The sequence below is a fragment of the Phalacrocorax aristotelis genome, chromosome 4 (assembly GCF_949628215.1).
Source record: "Phalacrocorax aristotelis chromosome 4, bGulAri2.1, whole genome shotgun sequence".
Lineage (NCBI taxonomy): Eukaryota > Metazoa > Chordata > Aves > Suliformes > Phalacrocoracidae > Phalacrocorax > Phalacrocorax aristotelis.
This window is the reverse complement of record NC_134279.1, coordinates 20,212,380-20,233,091: the sequence shown is the minus strand read 5'-3', so window position 1 is coordinate 20,233,091 and position 20,712 is coordinate 20,212,380. Positions and strand designations below refer to the sequence as shown.

The 20,712-nt window shown below is 44.4% G+C and overlaps 1 protein-coding gene across 3 annotated transcripts in view; it reads right to left on the bottom strand.

The window, feature by feature from the left end:
- Positions 1-20,712, bottom strand: part of RNF150 (ring finger protein 150) — a 133,959-nt gene that overhangs the window by 39,228 nt on the left and 74,019 nt on the right. For 2 of the 3 annotated variants that reach the window (XM_075090512.1, XM_075090513.1), the window contains exons 3-5: positions 8,966-9,037; positions 8,466-8,548; positions 1,058-1,154 (exon numbers count right to left, since the gene is read on the bottom strand). In XM_075090512.1, the coding sequence (XP_074946613.1) occupies positions 1,058-1,154; positions 8,466-8,548; positions 8,966-9,037 (252 nt within the window). Of the gene's footprint in view, positions 1-1,002; positions 1,155-8,465; positions 8,549-8,965; positions 9,038-20,712 lie in introns of all 3 variants that reach the window. The other variant, XM_075090514.1, reaches the window with a different exon arrangement.

Genomic DNA, 20,712 nt, shown 5'->3' with positions numbered 1-20,712 from the left:
ATTGATTAACATATCTGCCTCCTTCAGCAAACAGTTACTTCATCACTGGCTGTGGAACCTCTTCTGCATCAACCTGCTTGGCTTCCTAGTCTCCATGAAAAGGAACTCTTGGGGAATGGCTGCATCAGCTCCCCATATATGTTCATATGAGCTATTTTACTTTATATATCTTTTTCATATGTGAGCTGGCATGTCACCATCTGTAATTGGGGAGGGTATTACAGCACCTGTTAACGCACCAACTGGTGGTGTTTCAGTATTGAACTTCACTACCATGCGGCAAGCCTTGCACAGTGTGAGAGAGTAACTCACTTCTTCCTGGTGAAGCCCCTGATCTCTGCAATAGCTGCAGTTAGGAGACTGTATGGCAGGCAGCACATGCACTATCTGAATGTAAACATGAAACCTAAAAAGATCAATTGCTTTGGCAGCTTCTAACCACATCTGAATGTTCCAAATAACAAAGAGCTTAACAATTTCTTGTATGTCATGTGGTCTGCCACATGCTTAGTTACCGGGAAAAATGCTCCCTAATTGGAATTAGGAGTACAGAGCTTGCTACAGATAGATTTTAAGAGAAATCTGACAGAAAAAAAGATTTGGCTCCCCAGAATGAGCAATTAGTTGTCCTCAACTAGTACAGCAGGGAAAGTTCTATTTACAGACCTTCTGCTTTGTGATTTGAACTGAGAGCATGATTAAAAAACATAAATCCGGTCCTGATTTAAAACACAAACAAAAGCCATGTGAAAGAATCTAGAAATCCACCAAAACACCAGTAAACAATCCTCTGCTCCACAAAACAGGCAACTACAGACACACAAACCCCGACACCCAACCAGCCCCCATACACACACTCTTCCTTGCTAATAAAAGTGGGGTGCAGGAGAGAGGTAGAGTCAGACATTTCAGCTTGTACTCCCCTTAATAAATAATTAAAAAATCAATAAAATGTCAAGAAGAGTGGGATGGGAACAGTCAGGCAAAGGGCTAGGGATATACCCAAGTAGCTGGTGTTTCCCTTCTGTCCCGACCGGCTGCTCTGCGACGTGCTTACCGGGATCCCTAGAGCTTTTAGAATATTCATTTTACACATCGGGCAGGTACGATGGTCTAGCAGCCAGGGGTCTACACAGGACTTGTGGAAAAGATGCCTGCAAGGAAAATCAGGAAACTTTAATTCAAATTCACCATGGCACAATTTACCACACAGTACCACACCCTGCTTCTCAATTCACTAAAGTAAGAGTATTTCAAATGATCAGGGTTTGTGACCTCTGCAAGGACTGCAAAACTGGATCCTATGCACTCAAGACTAAAATGATTTCTGCAACATCTCAAGCACATGTGCACAGTGTTTCTCAATGGAGTTTGGAAAAAAGACAAGTACGTAGTTAGAGAATTAGGAAAAATACACAAAATGCATCAGCAAAACCCATATTCTTTAAATGTTAAAGGCTGTCAGTAAACAAAACCTGCTTGCTGGTAAAGACAAAAATCACATTAGTATTTCCTGATGGTTTTACGGACAAACCAAACATATAATTTAAATGTGAAGCCATCGGGGGTCTGGTATTTTTTAGGATGCAGGCATAAGGAAATAAAGCAAATTAAAAAAAAAGAAAGAGCTATTTTTCATTTAAATAGAAAAAAATGGGATGATGCTTTTTAAAACATTCTCCCTGAATTTCCTGCTCTTTAGAAGTCACCCATCAGAGTGAGTTCCAGCCCTAAAGGGGTTGTTGCTAATCCTGTCCTCAGTCCGAAGTGGCCACTAAGCAACTATCTGAGCCCTGTGGCTGCTGTGGGCTACTCCTCTTAGACATTTTCCAAGTGGAGGAACTGAAAGCTTCTGGTCTAACTTCACCTGACGCAAACTGAGATTGAATGTAGAGGTATTTAGTGCATGTACCTGACTGAGAGATTGTATTCTCTCTTGTGAGCATATTCTGCTACCCTGTGGCCACAGAGAACACACATTACAAAACGCAGGTATGTGGGGCTCAGGATTTAAGAAACGCTGTTGAGTAGGCCAAGTAGGAGTCGGGGTTCAGTCCAAGGCAGTGAAGTTTGTTCAGCCCCAATCCCTCTGAAGAAAAGGAGGAAAGTTTCCTACCAGGCACATAGCCTCAGAAATTATACTGGCATGTAGGAAACAACATTGACTTGCCTCCCTAAAAATCTTTTTTAATCAATTAATTGAATAGAATAGTTCAGCTGAAAGGGACCTTAGTCCAACTGCATAAATTATCTTAATAATAATAATGACTTCAGCAAAATTGAAAGAGGGTATTTTACTCTGAAACATGAGGCTCAGTATACACACACAGTCTTGCTCCAAAAGGTGCACATAAAGGCTAATTTGCTTGTTTTGAAACACCACACAGATCAGCTCTGAATTTACTTTCTAAGGCTTGCAACAGGTGTCCCACATTTTACTTGGCAGAGCCTGAAAGTCCCATTTCAGTCTGCTTGAACTTTTACCTTTAAGCAGTCGCCAGCCTGCGTGTCCCTGTGCTGTCACTGCCCCACGTGTATTGCTCGTGCAGCACAGCCATACAAACCCACAGCTCACAAAGCTCACAGCTGCCCAAGGCTCTGCCTGGAGCAGGGCACATACCAGCCTCCATGAGGAAATGCAACCTCTGAGAAAGCCAGAATCACTTAAATATTTAAAGTAATTTTGGTGCATTAAGTGGTACATATTCAGTCGAATGGGCTGGCTGCTGTATTGTGTCGTGGCTCTCTCACACAACAAGGTACGCATCGTCTTTCAACTTGATGGAAGATATTGAGGTGCACTTCACCAATATCCATTCGCAACCCTGGCTCTCACTAACACGCTATCAGCCCACATACTAGCCGGCTAGCTTACTAGCTGGCTTCAGTCCTGAATAACACTAGAAATTCAAAGCCAAAACTGTGTGAAATCTCAGAATCTTATTCTTTTCACTGCAATGCCTTTTCTCACTACTTCTAGAAGAAACGGGTCCTTTGTGAAACAAAGCTACCTGGCAAATTATCACATTCCCATACTCGGTCTAACTTCACACAAGTATGGGAAAGGGCAAATCTGTTCTTGGAAGTTCGACCTAGTCTAATTATATCAGTTGGCTGTAATACCAAACTTTGTCAAACCTCATCTGATCCTGTATGTCAACATGATTAACACAAATGAAGTATCACCATACTTGAAGTTTAAACCACTACTTTACTAAGGCTACTGAAGTGCACAACCCTTCTTCCAAACAAGACTTGCTTTACTGGGGAAAACACAATGCACCAAATTTCAGCCTCTTCCTTTTAACTCGGGGGGACATATTTGGCACATCATCAGGCAACAATTCTGAATAGGTGGAAGCATAAACGTACAGTCCGCAGGCATGTGTAGTTTTACATTTAGAGGTCTAACCAACAGAATTCCTTGGGTGTGTTAATTCATGGAGGGTACTGAAAGTCAATGCCTTGCTTTTCAGCTATTTGAAATAACTATGAAATTCTTGATTGTTTTTCTTTAATTACAGACTCAAATTAATAAACAAGTATGTTTAACACCAAACATCTGGTGCACATTTGTGCCAAAATAATCAGTACATTTACAAAATCTGGGATATTTATTATTCTCTTGAAAAAAAACCCCAGATTTCCAAAATCTGTTTCAGATAAAAAAATACGTAACTTCTATCAAGCCATTTTACCACAGACTAGAAAGTCTCCTTTTGTTTTCAAGTTCAAGCTTTGCAAGCCTCAGTCAAGCTGTGGTTCATATTACAGCATTTCATAATGTTTGTTAATCACCAAAAGCTTGGAACTTTCATGTCTTAAAGACTTTGAAACCTGAAGTTTAGTGTTCCTAAAGCTGGCCTCAAAAACCAATATTCTAAAAGAAATCCTACCAATGCTGCGTAATTTAAATACATGACAGATCATGTCACTTTGCACTTCTCAATACTAAATCAGCACAGTGTATGATGGCTCTATTAATTTCAGTTTTAATATGTACAACAGAAATACTTGATTATTGGACAGAAATTTACAGAAAAAATGGATATTATTGAAAATCAGATAGAGATTTGCATTTTTGAATTTCTGTACCACATTATATGATTAGAACGCTCATAATATCTATTTTTGAACATGTAAACGTTTCTGCAGAGAAGTGAGGTGGCAGGTTTGTGGATTTGGATTTGAAAGTGTATTTTATTCGTTATTAGCTACAGCACTATATACGTGCTTATGGCTTTCAACAAACTGTGAATTGTTTGATGTCCTGATAGGTTTATCATCCTAATTCAGGCAAAATAAGGGTCACAACAAAGTAAGATGAGACAGCAACTGCAATATTTCACTGTCACATGGTAAGATAAAGATGTAAAAAGGTCAACTGCAACAAAACTGCCTCTGCAGTTCTGACCGATGCAAGTTTTAAAAGGAAAGAGAGGGTAGAGGCATCATGGATGAGTTCAGAAGTAATGACCCATACAGGGAGACAGTAAGAGAGGTGTTTCAAGCACAGGCTCGGGACATGGCTTTGACAATCAAAGTCAGAGCTAGAAATAAAAAATGTTTTTTTTTTCTGTTGTGTGCAACCACATGCATTGCAAAACTATGTTGATTTGGATGGGTTGAGAAGTTTCTCAAAAGAACTGTAATAGATTAGTTGAGAGAGAGGAAGGCGAGAGGAGATGTCGTAACAATCCTCATACAAAACAAAGGCTTCCATAAGGAGAAAGGAAACAACTGTTCTTCACCTCTCCTAGGGATAAAAGGCACAGTGGTGTGTTTAAACTGCAGCAAGTGAGATCCAGGTTACACAATAAAAAAACTTCACCCCAGTCAGGGTAGTAAAGCACTGCAATAAATTATCAGGGGAATTTGCAGAGTTTTCATCCCAGGAGACTGCAGAATGTGTTGGAAAAAACCTCCCCAGAACGACATGTGCACAGCCAGTACCCCTGTGCCGTTCCAGAGGTGGTGGCCTCCTGGGATCCCTCCTGCACACTTCCGCGACTGCCACTGCATGCGGCTGTGTAAAGCTCAGAGAGCACAAAGAAAGAAAAAGAACCTCAAAATCCCAGAGCATTTAATTTACTACTATCTAAATAGCACTTCATGTTTTTCAACTGGAGATTACTTTTGTTTGAAATGTTTTTTTTTTTCTTTAAAGCTGCAATTTTAATCATACAAGGAAAAAAAATTCCATTTCGGTCTCAGCCCCAAATTATAATAATAATTTGATTGTTGCAAAACTATTGCAAAGCTTTCATCTTACCAACAATTTTTAGAAGCTTTTTTTCCCAGGTTAAGGGAAACTGTTCTCCTCCCACCTTCTACTCCTAGTTCCAGCTTTGCAAACTGCACAAACCCAGCAGTCGTGTAATTTTTCTCAGAAAAACGTGAGCTAAGAGAAGAAGAGGCAAAAGCAGGAAGAGAGGTACATCCCTAGGGACCCCGAGTAAAAGCATCAATTGCCTGGATTAGACGTAGGGCTGAAGCAGAGGACTGAGAAGGTTTTTGGTGAGGAGTGAAGCAGTCTCTGAAATCACTGTTGTTCATGAATTGAAGGTTCAGAGGAAAGGAACAAGCTGGATTGGGGTCAGAGAGTGTGTTTACTGGTGACAGAAATGAAATGACCATAGGAAAGAGCTTATGAAGAACTCAGTAGAGATGAATTTGAAAGAATTGTCTTGTCTCTCTGTAGAAGTTTAGTAAAGTTAGTAGAAGGCACGCACTGGGAGCAGCAGCACCAGTAACTTCCCAAAGCCAGAGCAGAAAAGACGAAGGCATTTTGAAGCTAGAGACGGAGGACAAGCAGAAGGAACTAGGGCTGTAACAAGAGACGTCACTCTGGGAACAATGTACTTGGTTACATTTGATGTCATGTCAGTGCCCTCAAAGATAACTTCAGTGATGTTTGCTACCATTAAACATAAAACCAGCTGCAAGTCAACACTTTTTTTTATCAACTGTCAGTCATTATTTATTTAAAATGTTCTGTAGAGTGAAGTTTATTAATACAGTCAGCTGTGGGAGCTGGCTAAAGAGGACAGACTGGAAGAAGCACCAGTGAACTGGAATTCTCCTCCTAGCCCTCCGGAGCAGGACATGTAACAACAGGCTCTCCCAGTGCCAGCTTTCTGCCAACAGAAAAGACAAGACATTTGGGGAAACAGCATAAGTACTAGTAAACATCTATCTACAGGACTTCAGAGGTCATCCACTGCAATAATGGTTGGTGGACTTTTGGAACCAATTTCTTAGGAGATTCAGGCTCCACCAGCCTTAAAAGAAATCTCAGGATATACAGGGCTTTATATAGCGTGCCTGCTAGGAGTGGTTTCCCCTGTACTGCCTGCAGTACAAAGCAGCATCTTGCATGTGCAGCTCTCGGGGTGTATTGGGCTTTGCAGGTAAAAAGTTCTACATCTTGAGCACCTCCTGGATAGAAACGCTAAGGTCAGCCAGCACCGGTGTCATATGGTGCTGGCTTCTGTGAGACTTGGTGAAATGCCAGCCTCTTGTTAAACAGCAGTCTAATGAGGTTCCCCTACTAGAAACTGCGCAGAGTTTAACTGAGGATGCTGGAGGAAGAAATCTAGAGTCTGTAGGTCTTTATCAAGACATAACACCCTCCTACTCACTTAACAGAGAAAGAAATTAATCTTTTCTTTTTTTTCTTTTTTTTCTTTTTTTTTCGATAAGGAGCCGAGACTGACAACCGCAGAAAGAATCATGACTAGCATTTCCTGTTTTGGAAGTCCAAACCCATGTGAATGTGTAAAATATCGCCCTCACAATTTGTGTAATGGCAAAGCCAGGGTTTGTGAAGTGGCTGCTTGAGAAAGCTCTTTGAGTTTTTATAATTCGAAACTGCTGAGGCTCAAACTGTGAGTATTTTACAAGACAGTTCTGCTGCTGCTAACCTTTTAGCATGAGTCATTTTGTAGGCGACCTTCTAAGTCAGCCAAGAACTGAACATCACCTGTTAACTATGTGTTTCCTATTCATTGCTTGACTCAACGCTGTGGATGACAAAGTCTGACTGGAACCTCATTGAATTATGAGGCGAGACACAAGTGAAAGCTAGAGCTTGGACATATTTTTTGCTGTTGTATAACTACTTCCAAAAACTGCCTGTCTCAATCATGCAAAATTTCCATGCTTTATTAAGCTTCTAGGAAAACAGGCTTGATGTCAAATCAAGGTCCAGACTTTCTGTTAATTTTTCATTTTTCTGTATTTCTGCTTCATGAAGTGATGCATTTGTGTCTGTTCATAGAAAAAAAAGAGTTCACATGCAATTTGTCATTGTGAGGGATTTACAGTAGGTCAAATTTATGATTAATCTGGTGCTTTTTGTTTGCCATTTAGTGATGTCAGTAAACAGATAAAATAAGTCACGTGAACGAACAGAAATGGACAGCTTGTAACATTCAGATATCTAGTAGGGAACAATATAGCAGGAAAAGAAACAAATATTTCAGTTTCTCAAGCCAGTGAACATGCCTGCAGGAGAAGAAACTCTATTTAAAAAAACCAAAATCTGTGCTCTGCATGTACCGCACTTGAGATTCCTATTTCTAGGGAAATCAAACAGATGCTCTTGCTCTCCTAGGGGAACCACTGTTCCTAGGAAATTTCTTAAAAAAATGGATTTCCTTAGAGAAATCCTTCATTAGCTAACATTTCGCAGATGACAATACAATGGCACAGAGAGATGAATACAGCTGTTACGGGTGGCAAGAGGCTGCGCTCCTGTGTCACATCACTGCAAGTGTATGTGCTGCATGGGGCACGTTCACACGAGGGGGAGAAAAGAGCAAGAACAAGCCCAAAAGCTCTTTTGTCCCCTCCATATCCCACATGTCTGGGAATATTTTCCTGGCACCAATAGATATGTTGCCTTTGTCACATGCCCTCTTTGCTTTATTGTTTCTACTCAGCATATCTCTTTTTATGGCCTTTTTTTTTTTTTTTTTTTAATAGAAGTCACCTCTTTCTCAGCACCTGGACATGGCCTAGGACAGCAAAAGAAGTGGCCCCATTGGGAGCAGGAGACTGCTCTATCCCTGGCTGCTGGGCCCAGGACACACCTTGAAGTCAGGGGCAAATTATTCTAAGGGGGTTATTCTGGACTGATACAAAACCAGTGAGCAAAACAGAGGAATCAAAACATTTAGTTTAAAAATCCTACTGAAGACTTCATAATAGGTCCAGGTCAGACAAAATTTCTGACTATCATCCCAAATCCAGGTTATCAACACCATTACTACTTTCACTTCAAGTCGAATAAAGAGACATTTCAGATATCTTTACAGACAGACTTTGAATAAATCAAAATGATTAACTCACCCTTTCTTCCCCAAGCTCTCAGGTAATCTCATCGGCATGATACTGTGAGAACAGAGCCTGTCTTGAAGTAGAGAGACTATCAGAGCTAAAAGCACCTTCAACATTCGACTTACCTGCAAGGCAAAATTCTGACAACATCATTGGGCTTGTAGCCTTCAATACAAACAGCACAGTTATCAAAGTCTGGCTCAGTTTCCTACAGGAAAGAGAACATTCATCATTTTCATTTTTTGATTTTGTCAGCTAATCTCTTCATGCAAGAGCCTGTGTGACAAAGTAAAACCGTTACTGATACGTGCTGCAAATCCAATACTGCATTTCAAGACAAGCAAGTCAGATTTTCCAACGTGTTTCCAGCTGGAAACTTGCCCTGGGAAGCATGCAGATTTAATTAGCATGTTTTAACTTTCAGGATTTTCTGCATCTTCACAGAATTACCTTCTCTCTCTACTCCATTCCATCCATAAACTGCTTATCAGTATTCCTCTCCCATCTGAAGGACACATAGTAGCTAAATAAGCAATTGCATTTCTGTTCTGCCTCATTGTCCCAGTGGTCTGAAGGAATCCTCAGTACAGAGTTTCATTTGGTAATGAGCAATTTGAAAAATTACCTTATCACCTTTCCTGATTGTTCTGACTTGCAGCTTGCTGATTGCTTTCTTTGCAGCATCTCCAAGCCGGCGCTGTAATAGAAAATTTGCTCTTAAGCAAAGAGTATCTCTTCATGCAGAAATCATCACCTTTTCTCCCTAGGCTTCTTAATAATCTGAAGTGACTGTACGTGAAACAGGACAGTGCTGTATAAACAGATGAGGTCAGCCATGCTGTTATTCATAATAAGGGCACCGTAGGAATTCTAGGCTCACTGGTAACCCACGGCCGATGAGGCAAAGCTACTCGAATGGAGTTTCAGCAGAGACTGCGTGTGAGCCCATCATGATGCTACACTACAGCACCTTTACTATTCCAGTGAGTAGCAATGTATGCAAACAAATCCACTACTTGAGTACTTCTTCCCTCTCTTTTTTTAAATGACACTTGTAAACAATACAGTATTAAATGAGACCTGGGCTACCAAGCAGAGCGAACACTGGACTTAAGATTCAGGTGGTCTTTATTCTTACGTTGTTCCAGAACTAGTTCATGATGATCAGCAAGATGTAAGTGCTGAAAGTGAGCTGTTAATTTGTTAACCATGAAAACCATGAATAATCTTCTCTGCTGTTCTCTTTTCCTGCAATACAGAGTTGCGCACTTTATAGGAGCAAATAAGGCGAAAGCATCTGCAGTTTCTTACAGGTAAAGCACTAAGCACTATATAGTCCTGCAGTAACATCCTATCCATACATAACCATGTGCTTGATTTTGCTTTTCTACCTTCTCCTCCAATGGACCATGAAGTGCTTACCGCTTCATGTTTCTGACTGTTCTCCCATATTTCCAAAACACTGTTACTGTGCTGGCAAGGGTCACAGCCACTCAGGACTGAAGTATGTAGTAACAGCCTGATGCAAAACACCCTGTTCTCAAATGCTGAAGATGGATGTCGTGGTTTAGCCAGCAGCTCAGCCCCACACAGCCGCTCGCTCACTCCCCCGCCGGTAGATGGGGGAGAGAATCAGAAGGGTAACGCTCGTGGGTTGGGATAAGAACAGTTTAATAATGAAAATTAAAAGAAACAACAACAGAAATGCAATGTAAAGGAGAACAACAAGAGGCGCAAAGCCCCGGGGGAGGGGGGAAGGGAGGGCAGAGGGGGAACGAACCGCCAAAACAAACAGCACGCGCCGCAGCCGCCCGCCGACCCGCCGCCGCTCCCGAGCTGCAACTGCCCCCCCTCCATATACTGGTCACGGTGTCACATGGTATGGAATGAACCTGCCATTGGCCAGTCGGGGTCAGCCGCCCCCACCATGGCCCTGCCCCCCCCCGCCCCGCCCCCCCCCCCCGCCACGTGGCAGAGCGCGGGAAGCTGGAAAGGTAGCCGACCCCCACAGGGAGGAGAATTAACCCTTTCTCAGCCAAAACCAGCACATTCTCCACCCCTTATTCCATACCATTTACACCATGCCCAGGTCCCATACGATGCAATACAACCTTACCAACCACCACCCCTCCCCTTCCCATCCTTTAACATAATACACAGACATCATTCCCTTAGTTCATGGACCTTCCCTGTAAAATGTCCATAAAAATGTCCATTGAGTTCACCCAGTCCATGACTCTGGGCTCCATCTGTTGTATCAGTCTTTCCGGGTGGGAGAGATGGTGTGTGGTGTTGGGTTGCTGCATACCGAGTCAGTCATCGTTCCATCACTGCGGCACGGCTTGTTTCATAGTTGATCTTCCATGGGTTGGGAGGCTCGTACTCTGATATCATTGATACAACACAGAGGTGACACACAGTATTATATAGCAGTTCACATTGTGCCATTCAGTTCATTGACTGTTTTCACCCAAAATCAAATCCCCTTGAGGCACACATCGGATTTCTCCATCCTCCTGCATCACCCACCAAGTGCACCCAGGTCCTCGAGCAAAAGCAATCCCACGAATGGGTTTGCCTTTGCCTGAGGCAGGAAGAACCCAGACTGTTTTGCCCAGCATACTTTTTGCGTGCACTACAGGGACTCTATCCCCTTCCACAGTATGTAGGATTTCTGACTGGGCAGGGCCAGCTCGGTTGGCAGATCCCCTCGTGTTGACTAACCACGTGGCTTTTGCTAAATGTGTATCCCAGTGCTTGAATGTCCCACCCCCCATTGCTCTCAGTGTAGTTTTTAACAGTCCATTGTACTGTTCAATCTTCCCAGAGGCTGGTGCGTGATAGGGGATGTGATACACCCACTCAGTGCCGTGCTCTTCGGCCCAGGTGTCTATGAGGTTATTTCAGAAATGAGTCCCATTGTCTGACTCAATTCTCTCTGGGGTACCATGTCACCACAGGACTTGTTTTTCGAGACCCAGGATAGTGTTCCGGGCAGTGGCGTGGGGGACAGGATATGTTTCCAGCCAGCCAGTCGTTGTTTCTACCATTGTAAGCACTTGCCTTGGCGGGTCTGTGGGAGTGTGATATAGTCAATTTGCCAGGCCTCCCCATATTTCAGCCATCGTCCCCCATACCACAGAGGCTTTACCCGCTTCGCTTCCTTGATTGCAGCGCACGTTTCGCATTCGTGGATAACCTGCGCAATAGCGTCCATGGTCAAGTCCACCCCTTGATCACGAGCCCACCTGTATGTTGCATCTCTCCCTTGATGGCCTGAGGCGTCATGGGCCCACCGAGCTAGAAATAGTTCACCCTTATGCTGCCAGTCCAGATCCACCTCAGCCACTTCAATCTTAGCAGCCTGATCCACCTGTTGGTTGTTTCGATGTTCTTCAGTGGTCCGACTCTTGGGGACGTGGGCATCCACATGACGTACTTTTGCAACCAGGTTCTCTACCCGGGCAGCAATATCTTGCCACAGTGTGGCAGCCCAGATGGGTTTGCCTCTGCGCTGCCAGTTGCTTTGCTTCCATTGCTGCAGCCAGCCCCACAAGGCATTTGCCACCATCCAGGAGTCAGTATAGAGATAGAGCACTGGCCACTTTTCCCATTCAGCGATGTCTAAGGACAGCTGGATGGCCTTTACCTCTGCAAACTGGCTCGATTCACCTTCTCCTTCAGCAGTTTCTGCTACTTGTCGTATAGGACTCCATACAGCAGCCTTCCATCTCCGGTGCTTTCCCACAAGGCGACAGGACCCATCAGTGAACAGGGCATATTGCTTCTCATCTTCTGGCAGTTTGTTATACAGTGGGGCTTCTTCAGCACGTGTCACCTCCTCCTCTGGTGATAATCCAAAATCTTTGCCTTCTGGCCAGTCCATAATCACTTCCAAGATTCCTGGGCGACTGGGGTTTCCTACTCGAGCCCGCTGGGTGATCAGTGCAACCCATTTACTCCACATAGCATCAGTTGCATGGTGTGTAGAGGGGATGTTTCCTTTGAACATCCAGCCCAGCACTGGCAGTCGGGGTGCCAGGAGCAACTGTGCTTCAGTACCAACCACTTCTGAAGCAGCTCAAACCCCTTCAAATGCTGCCGATATCTCTTTTTCAGTTGGAGTATAGCGGGCTTCGGACCCTCTCTATCCCTGACTCCAAAACCCTAGGGGTCGACCTCGGGTCTCCCCAGGCGCTTTCTGCCAGAGGCTCCAGGTAGGGCCATTCTCCCCGGCTGCGGTGTAGAGCACATTTTTTATATCTTGTCCTGCCCGGACTGGCCCAAGAGCTACTGCATGGACTATTTCTCGTTTAATCTGTTCAAAGGCTTGTCGTTGCTCAGGGCCCCATTTGAAATCATTCTTTTTCCGGGTCACTTGATAGAGAGGGCTCACGATCAGACTGTAGTGTGGAATATGCATTCTCCAAAAACCCACAACGCCCAAGAAAGCTTGTGTTTCCTTTTTGCTAGTTGGTGGAGACATGGCTGCTATTTTGTTGATCACATCCATTTGGATCTGACGACGACCATCTTGCCATTTGATTCCTAAGAACTGGATTTCTCGTGCGGGTCCCTTCACCTTACTTTGTTTTATGGCAAAACCAGCTTTCAGAAGGATTTGGACTATTTTCTCTCCTTTCTCAAAAACTTCTTCCGCTGTGTTGCCCCACACAATGATGTCATCAATGTATTGAAGGTGTTCTGGAGCTTCTCCCTGTTCCAGTACAGTCTGAATCAGTCCATGGCAAGTGGTAGGACTGTGTTTCCACCCCGGGGCAGTCGATTCCAGGTGTACTGGACGCCCCTCCAAGTGAAAGCAAACTGTGGCCTGCACTCTGCTGCCAGAGGGATTGAGAAGAATGCATTAGCAATATCAGCTGTGGCATACCACTTGGCTGCCTTTGACTCCAGTTTGTATTGAAGTTCTAGCATGTCTGGCACAGCAGCACTCAACGGTGGAGTGACTTCGTTCAGGCCACGATAGTCTACTGTTAGTCTCCACTCTCCATTAGACTTCCGGACTGGCCATATGGGACTGTTAAAGGGTGAGTGGGTCTTACTGATGACTCCTTGGCTCCTCAGTTGGTGAATGAGTTTATGGATGGGGATCAGAGAGTCTCTGTCGGTGTGATATTGCCGCCGGTGCACTGTTATGGTGGCGATTGGCACCTGTTGTTCTTCGACCTTCAGCAACCCCACTACAGAAGGGTCCTTCGAGAGGCCAGGCAAGGTAGACAGCTGTTTAGTTTCCTCCGTCTCCAAGGCAGCTACACCAAAAGCCCACTTGTACCCTTTTGGGTCCTTGAAATACCCTCTCCTGAGGTAGTCTATGCCAAGGATGCACGGAGCCTCTGGGCCAGTCACAATGGGGTGCTTCTGCCACTCATTGCCAGTTAGGCTCACTTCGGCCTCCAATACAGTTAGCTCTTGGGATCCCCCTGTCACTCCAGCAATGCTGATGGGTTCTGCCCCTATATAGTTTGATGGCATTAAGGTGCACTGTGCGCTGGTGTCCACTAAAGCTTAATACTCCTGTGGGTCGGACGTGCCAGGCCATCGGATCCACACAGTCCAGTAAGCCCGGTTATCCCTTTCCTCCACCCGGCTGGAGGCAGGGCCCCCCTAGTCCTGATCATGGCAGTCACAACTCACTTCCTGTAAATGTGAATCAGGAGTCCCTCTATTACACTTAGAAATAAAATCTGCGCTTCTACTCCTCTGTCTGGGGACTTGCTCGCTGGAAACTGGAGCAGCAGCTTTCCTGGAAGAGCCTCCCTGAGTGACTGTTCTTCCTTGCAGTTCATGCACTCGTGCCTGTAGGGTTGAGGTAGGCTTGCCGTCCCACCTCATCATGTCCCCTCCGTGGTCACGCAGGTAGAATCATAGGGTGGCCCGTGGTGTGTATCCCCTTCTGTGAGCCAAAGGACACTTATTCCTAACAGCTGAGACACTACTCTGTCGAGGTGGGGAGTAGGACAGATCTTCTTTGAGTTGCTGGACCTCTTGGGATAGTTTCTCCACAGCAGAGACGAGTGAGTAAGAGATATTTGTTTCGTAATCCTGAAGTCTATCAATCACCTCCGCCACCGTTGGTGTCTTGTCATCTTTCCAGGACATCACTGCCAATGAGTTTGCATGCGAAGACAGTGCGCTCCATACAAATTTCCACCACATGGGTCTTGTGCACTCGGCTTCATCTGGATCTTTGGATGACCGTTGATCGTCCAGGTCACCATAAATCACCTCGAACACAGCTAATTCCCTTAGATACTGGATGCCTTTCTCCATAGTTGTCCATTTTCCTGGACGATATGTAACATCTTCTTTAAAGGGATACCTTTCCTTCACTCCAGACAGGAGTCGCCTCCAGAGGCTGAGGGCTTGTGGTTTTTTCCCAATTGCTTTGTCAACGCCCCCTTCCCCAGAAAGGGATCCCAATTGTTTGGCTTCTTTTCCCTCTAGTTCCAGGCTACTGGCCCCATTATCCCAGCATCGGAGCAGCCAGGTGACAATGTGTTCACCTGAACGATGGCTATAATCTTTTCGCATATCTCGCAACTCGCTGAAGGACAGGGATCAGGTGGTCTCTTTCATTTATTACTTCTCCCTCCTCTCCCCGCGATGGCCCTGCTTTTTCATCATCTCATTCTAAACGAGTTGATGGCCGCTTCCAGTATTTTGTCTTGTGTATGGGGGCAACTGATACTCGTACGGGTTTATTTTCTGAGCCAGCTCCAGTACTTGTCGTGGGGGTTTGAGTGGCTGCAGTGCCTGTTGTCAGGGCTGGATTGTCTACAGTGCCAGTCACTTTGCATTTCAATCCAGAGACATTCTCTTCCCCCTGGGGGCACTGAATACTGTTGAGCAGGGCTCGGTATGCATGGGCCAGACCCCAGCATGTTGCAGTTATCTGTGTCTCTCTGGAGTTCCCAGCGTAACAACATACTTTCTCCAAATATTCTACTAGTTTTTTAGGATCCTGCACTTGTTCGGGGGTGAAACTCCAAAACACTGGGGGTGCCCACTGCCCTAGGTATTTGCCCATGCTATCCCACATGCCCTGCCACTCGTAACTATCAAGCCTTGTGGCAGATTTCTGGGTGATATTCTTAAGTTGCTTAGTCAAAACCAAAACAACATGCCCAAAAACTAACAATAAGTGCACTTTAACCACCCAAGGATGTTCAAGATACAAAAAGGTTGTTGTAATAGAGGCAGAGACATCATAGAACAAAGTTGCAAAGGTACTATTCTGTATTTCCTACATATAAAATCTCTCAGAGGAGGAGGTATAATTGCTAATTGCCTCAACAAGGTGGTATCCGAAGTACAGTAACGGTTTCAGCAAAAACCCCAAATACCAGATAAAGCTGAAAACGAATGTTTGTATAACAAATCTTGTAGGCAAAACATTACTAATCACAGCAGAACACAGCAGACTAAGCAAACCAACACCGATTTTTAACACCAACTGCAAAAAGGACAACATGGTGCTGTGACCAGAAGCTGTTATTATCTCCAACCCTTGAGCCCCACGTTGGGTGTCGTGGTTTAGCGGCAGCTCAGCCCCACACAGCCGCTCGCTCACTCCCCCGCCGGTAGATGGGGGCGAGAATCAGAAGGGTAACGCTCGTGGGTTGGGATAAGAACAGTTTAATAATGAAAATTAAAAGAAACAACAACAGAAATGCAATGTAAAGGAGAACAACGAGAGGCGCAAAGCCTGGGGGAGGGGGGAAGGGAGGGCAGAGGGGGAACGAACCGCCGGAACAAACCGCACGCGCCGCAGCCGCCCGCCGCCCCCGCGCTGCCACTGCCCCCCCCCCCCCCCCCCCAATATACTGGTCACGGTGTCACATGGTACGGAATGAACCTGCCATTGGCCAGTCGGGGTCAGCCGCCCCCGCCATGGCCCTGCCCCTCCCAGCCCCGCCCCCCCCCCCGCCACGCGGCAGAGCGCGGGAAGCTGGAAAGGTAGCCGACCCCCACAGTGAGGAGAATTAACCCCTTCTCAGCCAAAACCAGCACAATGGAGATGCCTGCCTCTTGCAAGAGGCTAAGAACAATATGGGGAAGTTCATACAATCACCGCTTGGCAGAGCTACCTCTGCACCCTGTGCTACTGAGCTCGTGCCTCTATCAGTGCTCCAAGGACTTGGCTGCTCACTTGTGCTAACCCAACAACAAGGCGATCTGGAGACAGATTCGCAGGCTGAAAGGTCTTTGAGAGGTCATATACTCCCACCCGCTGCTCAACGCTGGGTCAACTCCAAAGTCAGAGCTGTGTCCGGTCAAGTTCTGAATATCTCCAGGAAGGGAGATTTCACAACCTCTGTGGATAATTTGTTCCAGTGCTGCTTTTTTTTTTTTTTAAACATAAAATCGGAATTTCCCCTGTTGTAATTTGTGCCCGTTACCCTTGTCCTTTCTCTGCGCACCTCCGAGAAGTGTCTGACTCGGCGTCCTCTCCAACTACCCGCTATGCGGCTGCAGGCTCCAAGCAGAGCCCTTCCTCCTCCTCTTCTCCCCTCCCAGCAAGCTCCCCCTGCTTCTCCTCAGATGTTGCGTGCTCCTGTTCCCAGACTGTACTAGTGACCCTCCTCTGGGCTCTCTCCAGTTTTTCATGCCTTTCTCATACCATTTCATGCAGCAACACCTACTCCAATGTCTTCTTGTCAGTTTTATAAGAGTTCATGCAGTGCATCTCAATTTGCCACCAACAAATGATTTAAAATCTTCTCTTCACCTCCCCTTCCCATCCATGTTTCCAGCCATGTGCTGTTAAATAGGAGGGAGACGAAGGAGCTTTGGTGACTCAGAAGACATTCAACTTTTTGGGCCGGGAGCACCATCTGTGCCGGAGTTCAGAGGGGCCTGTCAGGGGAAAGGGTTTCCAGCTGGAAGGGGTGAGAGCATGAAGCCAAAAATGGAAGGAAGCTGGATGTAGTTTGTAAATTCAGACCTAATCACCATACAGATACAATTAATAAGTTACCACTTTGTTCTTCAGATTCAATTAAAATCACTGAATTAAATTTATAGAGTAAGGTTATTGGATTGGAAAGACGTGGAAGAGTGACAACATGCATGCAATACTGAAAGCAGAGAGCAATTTCAGATCTGGCTCAACAGGTGAAAATGATCTTGGCTATCATGAGAGATTTACATATGATCTTTCCAGCATAACTAATTATTGCACATGAGGGAGTATAGATGATGTAGTTACACAACATCTTTTCTGTGGTACATTTTTCTTGCAGTCTCCCTTAATAAAAGGGATCGGACGAGAGCTGGAAACATCTCTTGCCAGCTATTTGTTTCTTTAATGTAAATCAAAGATGGGCAGATAACATACAGCAAGACAAGAGCCATTATGTCCTGCTTCAGGAACTGCTTGTGATTCCTTTTCGTCATTATTATTACTTAAACTAATGAAACTAATGAATTCTTTTTTGGACATTCTTCAAGGGGAAAGGACAAGATTAAAGACTCATGTACATCTTTGATCTGCTTGTTTTCATGTTTGCTTTCTCTTATCTGTCTTAAATAGACAATTTCATTACTTACATGCAAATGAGAATAATTTAGTTTTTGAAAGAAAAGGAATATCTTGTAAAGTCATACTTTCAAAGGATTCTTCCATTTGAATGAAAGGCATGCTTTTCCTTAAAAGATAAGATGCGTTACAATCGTTTAAATGTTTAAAGTGAGGCTTAGAGATTTACAATCATAAATCTCAATCTCATTAGCAAGGCTGCAGCATTCAGTTCTGGACTGGAAGGAGTTAAGCATAACAGATGCAGTGATCTTGTGGAGATGGTGATACTCGTTCAGAAGAAAGCACAGTAGCATGGAAAGCATTGCTTGTCTGTTCCTGACAAAGTAAATGACTATAGATGCTGTGGAAGAAAAATTACAGTAAGTGCTTCTCTATTCATGGCCTTACTAGCTATCACCTTTGCAGGGAGCGGATTGCCTCGTGCCTTGTGCAGAATGAAGCACCTCATCAGGACGAGGTATCAGACACATGTCCTGTATCACAGATAAAAGCTTGCAGACTCCAACATGGGAAGCATCTTCCCAAGACTGCTTCAGAGATTCATGTCTCTATTCAACGGCTCAAAACTCTCATTCAAAGCCATGGCCAGCAGCCTTCTTTCTCAAGATAATTGCCTGACCCTCTACATGCTGCCAGTCACATACTAAAGTAGATCCATCGCTAAAGATTAACCCAGGATCCTCCTCAGCCCCAGTGCGATTGCTGCCTCCTTTGGCTTTCATTATCCTGCAAAACTCACAGAGCCCACCTGGTTTCAAAATGACTTTACAGAAAACTTCGTAACAAGAAACAAATAGGAAGAAATGACATGGAAGAAATATGGTCAACAGGTCTGGCACTTAGACGTCTTCCCCTTGCCATCTTTCCACCTCATGTCTCACAGACAACGAAAAGAGAACTCTACTGTTACTTGTGAAATATGAAATCTGACACACTGACTGTCTCAGCAAGTCACATTTTGCTGAATTATCTCCAGGACTTAACTTGTCATGTAATTCCCAAAATGCTTTCAATTAGCTCTGTGACCTGATGTCTCTTGATGAAAACAAGTCCCACAGTCTTTCACAGACACTCTTTCACCTTTAGGAACAAGCTGCTGAGGAAGCAGATTGCCTATGCTTTCCTTACACAAATTTATCTTCTTCATATCAAAAAGATGTATCATCAGGGCAACCACCTACTTCCTGGACATCTTGTTAGGTAGGGAAAAAAAGAGGAGGCCTTGGATTTTCATCTATGTTAATATTACTACCTATTTTCTACTTCCACATGTACCATACAGTTGCCTGTGTTAAAAATACTCTTAAAAATTAAATGTATTAAAATAAAAATTGAAATCTAACCATATTTGTAGCTGACACCCTGGCTGCAGGTGCACAAGCCCATAATGAAAGACAGTTTTGTGCTCCACTGCATTAATTCCCAGCCAAGTTGGGAAGAATGGGCAAGGCCATTCAGTGAGAATCCTTGAAGTTCTGATTCTCCACTCATCAAAATCAGGCACCTAACTGGAGTGAGCTGTGTCTTCCTTCTGGCACATGAACCTGGATTTTGCACACATGGTGAAAAAGAATGGTGGCTGAAGATGTACATACTGTATGTCCAGGTTTCATCCCACTGGGGAGTCACAGGAAATGACTCCTTCAGTCTTTCTAGCTGCCTCTCTCACTGCTGGACTCGTTGCTTTCTTGTTGGGTAAGTAAATTGGTTCCTTTTGGGTTTACTGCTTAATCAGCAACTTATGCTGCGGGCAAGAAGAGAGGTGGACCTGAAAAGGAGGGTCACCATATAAAAGATGACGAGGCAAAGGTGGTTATGATGCTTGACAAAAGGACACACTGTGCTTTTCATGAAAGGAAGACATAGTTGCAATGGGTCAGCTTGGAAGAGGCAAAATAGAAGATGACTTAGGGAGACCTGAAGTGACCAAGGAAAGATGTTCAGAAATCTTGCTTTCATGTAACAGTACAACGCCCCTCCTGTTTGGAGATAACGGCTTTTTCTGCCAATCATATTTTGCAGTCACCATATTGTCCCATTCCCTCAGCACAGTGCCCAGACTACCACTCAAGAGGAGGCTGAGCTCTAGGAAGAGCACGCATGACAGAGGTTAACAAAGAGGTAGGCACAGGTTCTTACTTGACACAGAAAACATAGGCCCTCACAAGCCCTTGTTTTAAAACAGTGGGATTTTAAATCACTCAGATGTCAAAATGCATTTAAGCTTTTTAATATATTTTTTTTTAATTTTAATTGAAGTCTAAAAAATGAGTCACAGTTTTTCACACTTTCAGAACAGGGCAGTCAGTCTGCACAGTTAAGATTTTATCGCATTGCGGAGTAGGAATTAATAGCACTTTCTCTGAATAGGGCAGCTGGCTCCCCCCTTCATCTGGTGCTCTGTTTATCCAAACGTTTCAACCTTTGGATAAACTTTAGCCTGAGTACATCAAATACAAATAGAAGGAAGCATCTTCCCTCAAGTTGGCCGGCAATGTATGTCCTTATAACACATGCAAGGCTTTCCAACAAGTAAGCAGAATACCTTCATACAGACATGCAAGTTCTAACGGCAAAAGCTTTTGAGCACAATGACAAAAGAATCTTGCCCCAGCAAAGCAACACAAACAATTTTTCTTGTATATATCTGAATATTCAAGATATTAACACAGAACTTTGTGATCCCATCCTTGTGCTACAATAAAATGTGTCAAAGAAAAAAAATCCAAGCAGAATTTTAGAGGAAACAGAGAGGAACTCTCTCGGAAAGGGCAAGAGCAAGCTGAGCTCTCCTGAACTACCTACATCAT